This window comes from Lactuca sativa, chromosome 4, assembly GCF_002870075.4.
Source record: "Lactuca sativa cultivar Salinas chromosome 4, Lsat_Salinas_v11, whole genome shotgun sequence".
Taxonomy (NCBI): domain Eukaryota; kingdom Viridiplantae; phylum Streptophyta; class Magnoliopsida; order Asterales; family Asteraceae; genus Lactuca; species Lactuca sativa.
The window spans coordinates 275,197,459-275,205,056 of NC_056626.2; the positions used below are offsets into that span (position 1 = coordinate 275,197,459).

The 7,598-nt window shown below is 37.6% G+C and overlaps 1 protein-coding gene across 1 annotated transcript; it reads left to right on the forward strand.

Moving 5' to 3' along the window:
• Window positions 1–508: 508 nt before the first annotated feature.
• Window positions 509–5,116, forward strand: LOC128133629 (uncharacterized). Its single transcript, XM_052771141.1, has 4 exons — window positions 509–2,112; window positions 2,253–2,572; window positions 2,651–4,222; window positions 4,547–5,116. The coding sequence occupies exons 1-4, from the start codon at window positions 558–560 to the stop codon at window positions 5,114–5,116; spliced, it is 4,017 nt and encodes a 1,338-aa protein (XP_052627101.1). The 5' UTR covers window positions 509–557.
• Window positions 5,117–7,598: the final 2,482 nt, after the last annotated feature.

The window sequence follows — 7,598 nt, forward strand, 5'->3', positions numbered from 1 at the left end:
AAAGAAAGAAAAAAAAAAGCAAAAAAAAATATTTACAAAAAAAAAACAAAGATTTACAAAGAAAAAAAAAAGAGAGAAAAAAAAACAAAAAAAAAAGGAAAAAAAAAAGAAAGAAAGAAGAGGAGGAACAAGTAAAGCCTTTTTTTTCTATAAAGTCAATTTGAATTGCAAGTGTAGTCTTTTTTTTTCAAAAAAAAAAAAAATAACCCATTGTTTGCTTCATCATTAGCAAAGCCAAGTTTGTTTGGCTTTCTTTTTGTGTATTGAGGTTACTTTAATTTGGATACAATTTCTTTTGATTTGTTTGGTAAGTTTGAATTCCTCAAGGCCACAAGTTCAAATTTGATAATTGCTTCTTTAGTTTGTTTAGAACTTTAAGAGTTAAAAGGGAGTGGTAAAAGGCTGTGTGGTGAGACTAAAAGAGGGTAAAAGCCATTCGAGGGATACACGAGGGTTGAGTGAACTATTTTTGAGAGAAACACGTGAGTGAGTGTTGGGAGGAAGTAAATTATTATTATTATTATTATTATTTTTTATTTTTTTGGCAGAAATATAAGATGGGTGATCAAAACCCCCCACCAAACCTTCAAGTTCAAGCTATGATGGATGAAATGCGACGTTTGATGACAAATGAATTTAACCAAGTACATGAAAGAATGGACCGAATGGAGGCACAAGTACAAAGAACTCGATCTCGAGCATCATCACAGGTTTCTAACGGGGAAGAAGAGGATGATGGTTGGGAACCTGAAAGGCGACCAAATAGAAGGAGGTCACGAAGAGATGACAATTTAAGTTCTATTAAAATGAAAGTTCCTTCTTTCAAAGGCAAGTCAGACCCGGACGCGTACATTGAATGGGAGACAAAAATGGAGTTCATATTTGATTGTCATGAATATTCCAACCGTAAGAAGGTAAAACTAGCCGTAGTTGAGTTTTCTGATTATGCACTAACATGGTGGGATCAACTTCTAATCACTAGACGGAGAAATGGAGAAAGGCCTATTGAGACATGGGATGAAATGAAGAGTGTCATGCGAAGACGGTTTGTGCCAAGTCATTACTTTCGCGATCTCCACAATAAACTTCAAAGCTTAAAACAAGGCAGCAAGTGTGTTGATGATTACTTCAAAGAAATGGAGGTTATGATGGTTCGTGCCAATATTGAGGAGGATCCTGAGGCAACCATGGCCAGATTCTTAAATGGCTTAAATCTTGAAATTCGTGATCGCGTTGAGATGCAACATTATGTTGAAATTGAAGACATGGTCCATATGGCTGTTAAAATTGAGAAACAATTAAAAAGAGGTGGCGGGTCTCGAAATAACACTTGGAAGGCTAGTACTTCAAAAAAATCAGAAAATACACCTACTTCTTCTTCTAATTCCAAATCTGATCCTAAAACAACAAACTCTTCAAAAGGAAAAACTGATTCTTCTACTTTTAGGAATCGTGACATAAAGTGTTTCAAGTGTCAAGGAAGGGGTCATATTGCAAGTCAATGTCCAAATAAGCTTACCATGGTGGTTAGAGAAAATGGCGAGATCGAAACGGATGAATCAGATTCTATAGTTTCAACGGAAGATTGTAGTTATGATGAAGAGGTGGCTGTTCAAGGTGATTTGTTGGTTGCAAGACGAGCTCTAAACATTCAATCCAAGGAGGGAGACGATGCCCAAAGGGAGAATATATTTCATACTCGTTGCTATGTTCAAGGCAAGGTATGTAGTGTTATAATTGATGGTGGGAGTTGTACTAACGTTGCAAGTACTTCCATGGTTGAAAAGTTAGGTATACCCACGATGAAGCATCAAAAACCATACAAACTTCAATGGCTCAATGATAGTGGTGAGGTGCGAGTTACAAAACAGGTGATGGTTTCATTTCGGATTGGAAGATATGAAGACGAGGTGTTGTGTGATGTTGTTCCTATGCAAGCCACTCACTTGCTGCTAGGTAGACCATGGCAATATGATAGACACGTAAGTCACGACGGTTTCACTAACAAATACACTTTTGTTTACAAAACAAAACCGGTAACTCTTGTACCAATGTCACCAATTCAAGTTTACCAAGATCAAGTAAAACTTCAACAAGATGCGAAAAAAGAGAGCGAAGGAAAAAAAGAGAGTGAGAAAAAAAAAGATGATGAACAAAAAAAAATGAGTGAGAAAACAGAAGAAAATGAACAAAAAAAGAAAGTGAACAAAAAAAAGAGAGTGAAAAAAACAAAGAAAACATGAAAAAAAGAGGGAAAGAAAAAAAGGAAAATAAATATATTGCACTGGCAAAAAAAAGTGAGATAAAAGAAGCTTTTAAATCAGAAATGCATATTGTGCTTCTTTTGTTCAAAGAAGCTCCAATAGCCACTAACACTTTGGCCGGAACTCTTCCGAGCGATGTTACCTCTCTCTTGCAGGAATTTGGAGACTTGTTTGCTGAGGATGTTCCAAATGGATTGCCACCAATTCGTGGGATTGAACACCAAATTGACTTTATGCCTGGGGCGTCTATTCCCAACAAACCAGCCTATAGAACAAGCCCTGAAGAAACCAAGGAGCTACAAAGGCAAGTTGAAGAGTTACTTGCAAAGGGATTGGTTCAAGAAAGTATGAGCCCTTGTGTCGTTCCAGTCTTGTTGGTGCCAAAGAAGGATGGTTCTTGGAGGATGTGCGTAGATTGCCGTGCCATCAACAATATTACGGTAAAGTATCGTCATCCCATTCCCCGACTCGATGATATGCTTGATGAGTTGTATGGAGCAAAACTTTTTTCCAAAATTGATTTAAAAAGCGGGTATCACCAAATTCGCATGAAAGAAGGTGATGAGTGGAAAACAGCTTTTAAAACAAAACATGGTTTATATGAATGGTTAGTAATGCCTTTTGGCCTAACTAATGCTCCTAGTACCTTCATGAGATTAATGAACCATGTTTTGCGTGAATATATTGGCAAATTTGTGGTTGTTTACTTCGATCATATTTTGATTTATTCAAAGTGTCCAAAAGATCACCTTGAGCATCTGACATGTGTTTTGAGTGTGCTTAGGAAAGAAAGGCTATATGCTAACTTGAAGAAGTGTACCTTTTGTACTGACCAAGTTGTTTTCCTTGGGTATGTGGTGAGCTCCCAAGGAGTGGCTGTTGATGAAGAAAAGGTAAAAGCCATCCAAGATTGGCCAACTCCAAAGACTATAAGTGAAGTTCGAAGTTTTCATGGCCTGGCAAGTTTTTATCGCCGGTTTGTCAAACATTTTAGCACTTTAGCATCACCACTTACAGAAATCATCAAAAAGAATGTTGGGTTTAAATGGGGCAAAGAACAAGAGCATGCTTTTCAACAACTCAAGTTTCACTTAACTCATGCTCCTTTGTTGTCTTTGCCTAATTTTGACAAAACATTTGAAATTGAATGTGATGCATCAGGAATTGGAATTGGTGCTGTTTTGATGCAAGAGGGTAAACCTTTGGCATATTTCAGTGAAAAATTAAGTGGGGCAACTTTAAATTACCCAACTTATGACAAAGAGCTTTATTCTTTGGTCCGAGCATTGAAAACATGGCAACATTATCTGTGGGCTAAAGAATTTGTAATTCATTCATATCATGAGTCCTTAAAGTTTCTAAAAGGACAACACAAATTAAACAAAAGACATGCTAGGTGGATGGAGTTCATTGAGACATTTCCTTATGTCATCCGATACAAGAAAGGTAAGGAAAATGTTGTGGCTGATGCTTTGTCACGTAGACACTCTCTACTTTCTTCTCTAGATTTCAAAATTCTAGGATTTGAACAAATCAAGGAATTATACCACAATGACGTTGATTTTGGTCAGATTTACCAAGCTTGTGAACAATGCTCTTTTGAAAAGTTTTTCTTACATAATGGTTTTTTGTTCAAAGAATCAAGACTTTGCATTCCTAAATCTTCCTTGCGTGAGCTTTTGGTTAGAGAAGCACATAGTGGAGGCCTTATGGGACATTTTGGGATCGCAAAAACATTATCTACTTTGCAGGAACATTTCTTTTGGCCAAAAATGAAGGTGGATGTTGGAAGAATTTGCAATAATTGTATTGTGTGCAAGCAAGCCAAATCCAAGGTTCAACATCATGGTTTATATACTCCACTTCCAATACCATGTGAACCATGGGTTGATATTTCAATGGACTTCGTGTTGGGTCTACCAAGATCCAAAAGTGGAAAGGACTCTATTTTTGTGATTGTTGATAGGTTTTCTAAAATGGCTCATTTTATTGCATGCAATAAAACTAATGATGCATCTCACATTGCTGATTTGTTTTTTAGAGAAATTGTCAGGTTGCATGGAATGCCAAAAACCATTGTCTCAGATCGGGATTCTAAGTTTTTGAGTTATTTTTGGAAAACTTTGTGGGCAAAATTAGGGACAAAACTCTTGTTTTCAACAACTTGCCACCCACAAACGGATGGTCAAACAGAAGTGGTGAATAGGACCTTGTCCACCTTGTTGAGGGCTTTAATAAAGAAGAACATCAAAACATGGGAGGACTGTTTGCCACATGTTGAGTTTGCATACAATCGTGCCACTCATTCTGCTACAAAAATGTCACCATTTGAAATTGTATACGGTTTTAATCCTTTGACTCCTTTGGATTTATCACCTTTGCCTTTTTCTGAGCAGGTTAACTTAGATGGAAACAAAAAGGCTGAATTTGTGAAACAGATACATGAGAAAGCAAGACTAAATATAGAAAGAAGAACGGAGCAATATTCAAAACAAGCGAATAAAGGGCGACGCAAGATGATTTTTGAACCGGGTGATTGGGTTTGGTTACATATGAGAAAAGAACGATTTCCAGCCCAACGACGTTCAAAATTACTTCCAAGAGGGGACGGTCCTTTCCAAGTTTTAAAGCGTATCAATGACAATGCATACAAATTGGACCTGCCGGGTGAGTATAATGTTAGTGCAACTTTCAATGTAACTGATCTAGCTCCTTTTGATGTAGGTTCTGATTTGAGGACAAATCCTTTTCAAGAGGAGGGGAATGATGCAAACCCACAGCTGTCAACAAAGGATCCAAATCAAATGCCAGATGGACCAGTTACGAGGGCACGAGCTAAAACATTCAAATAGGCTTTAAATGGATTGGTTAGAGAAGTTTGTACTCAAGAAAGTGTATGGAGACCCATTGGACCCAATCAAAGTTGGATTACCATAATTCAAGTCCAAGAGTGATTTACAAGATACAATAAGAGCCTTTATAAGCCCATTTCGTTTTTTTCTATATTTTTATGTAATTTTCGTTTTTATATATCCTAAATAAGTGTTGGGGAGATAAAAGGGTCTTAGGTTACATGAACCTTGTGATAAACCATGTCTAGGTTCATAGTTTTAAACTTGGGGGTTAAATGCCTTAAATTAAAGACACTTCTTTAATTCATGGCTCTTTAGGTGCTCTTCCCACACTATACAAACGTGGTATTTGTATCCATTTGAAATCAATCAAGTTTTGAATACAATTTGTGAGTTTTTAACTCTTTTTTCGTTCTTTGTGAACTTTAGAACTTATCAGGTTTTCATAGCTTGTGGCGTTCAAACTTATCAATCAATTTGGTGGGTTGATTGTGGCGTTTTATACCAAGGTTCTTGTCTCTTTATAGACAACGGGTCGCGGTTTCCACCTTTGTTTTACAATTCTGTAACCAAAAGAACGATCGGGCAAAACGTGTTCAAACCTCAATTTTGGGTGAGATCACATCAAAAGTGTAATCCAAATCCACCAAAGAGTATCAACAATGGCTAGAAGGCTTGACGAAGCAAAAAGTAACAGTTTTGAGCACTTATTAAGCCTTTAAAATGTTGCCCTTGCCTTCATGCGACCCTAATTTAATACGTAGGTTACCATGCACAACCCAACCATTGAGTACAAACCACCTTCTAGCCTACTAGTAATCATTAATCCATCACATTTTTCGACTTTTCATGAGCCATGCATGGATCCTCCCCTCCCTCTTTGAAAGGAAATGACCTTAATTCATCAAGGCCATCCTCAACAAGATACGATGAAAGGTCTCCCACATTAAAGGTAGCATGCACTCCATGGTCTCGTCCCAGATCAACCTTATAAGTATTATCATTGACATGTGTCACCACTTTGTAAGGACCTTCAGCTGTTGACATCAACTTTTGTTCCTCCTTTTGTTAGCAAAACGTTCTTTCCTCATATGCGCCTAAACCACGTCACCATCTTGTAAGACACGTGGTTTCCTATGCATGTTGGAATTCTATTTGTACACGTCATACACAGCTTCAATCTTCACACAAACTTGTTGGTGTAGTTACATCATGGCCTTCAAATTGTCATTTGCATCCTTGTGAACCAATTCACCATTTGGAAATGGAATGAAATAAAAACGCTTGTAAGGATTCACACCATACACCACTTACGTAGGCTTATAAGGACCTTCAGCTTTTGGCATCAACTTTTGTTTGGAAAACGTTCTTTCATCATATGCACCAACACCAAATCACCATCTTGAAAGACACGAGGTTTCCTATACATGTTGGAATTCTGTTTGTACACGTCAATCACGGCTTCAATCTTCACACTAGCTTGGTGGTGTAGTTTCGTCATGGCCTTCAACTTGTCATTAGCATCCTTGTGAACCAATTCATCGTTTGGAAATGGAATAATATACAAAGGCTCGTAAGGATTCACACCATACACCACTTACAAAGGCTTGTAAGGACCTTCAGCTCTTGGCATCAACTCTTGTTCAAAGTGAACAAAGGTTAGTTTGATTAAAATTTCATCTATCTCTTTTTTCCATGCATAATTGGCTTATATGAAGCCTTTATAACAAAGTTGGTGGTTACTAGCCACCCAACCAACTACTCAGTAAAACTAATAATGGAAATTAAAGAAACTCGTGAAACCACACAAAAAAACGTCTGACACACTGATGAATGAAAAAAGTGTCCATGCTCCATTAAGGAGCAAAAAGAAGCATTAAAGTGTAATCCAAATCCACCAAAGAGTATCAACAATGGCTAGAAGGCTTGACGAAGCAAAAAGTAACAGTTTTGAGCACTTATTAAGCCTTTAAAATGTTGCCCTAGCCTTCATGCGACCCTAATTTAATACGTAGGTTACCATGCACAACCCAACCATTGAGTACAAACCACCTTCTAGCCTACTAGTAATCACTAATCCATCACATTTTTCGGCTTTTCATGAGCCATGCATGGATCCTCCCCTCCCTCTTTGAAAGGAAATGACCTTAATTCATCAAGGCCATCCTCAACAAGATACGGTGAAAGGTCTCCCACATTAAAGGTAGCATGCACTCCATGGTCTCGTCCCAGATCAACCTTATAAGTATTATCATTGACATGTGTCACCACTTTGTAAGGACCTTCAGCTCTTGGCATCAACTTTTGTTCTTCCTTTTGTTAGCAAAACGTTCTTTCCTCATATGCGCCTAAACCACGTCACCATCTTGTAAGACACGTGGTTTCCTATGCATGTTGGAATTCTGTTTGTACACGTCATACACAGCTTCAATCTTCACACAAACTTGTTGGTGTAGTTACATCATGGCCTTCAAATTGTCAT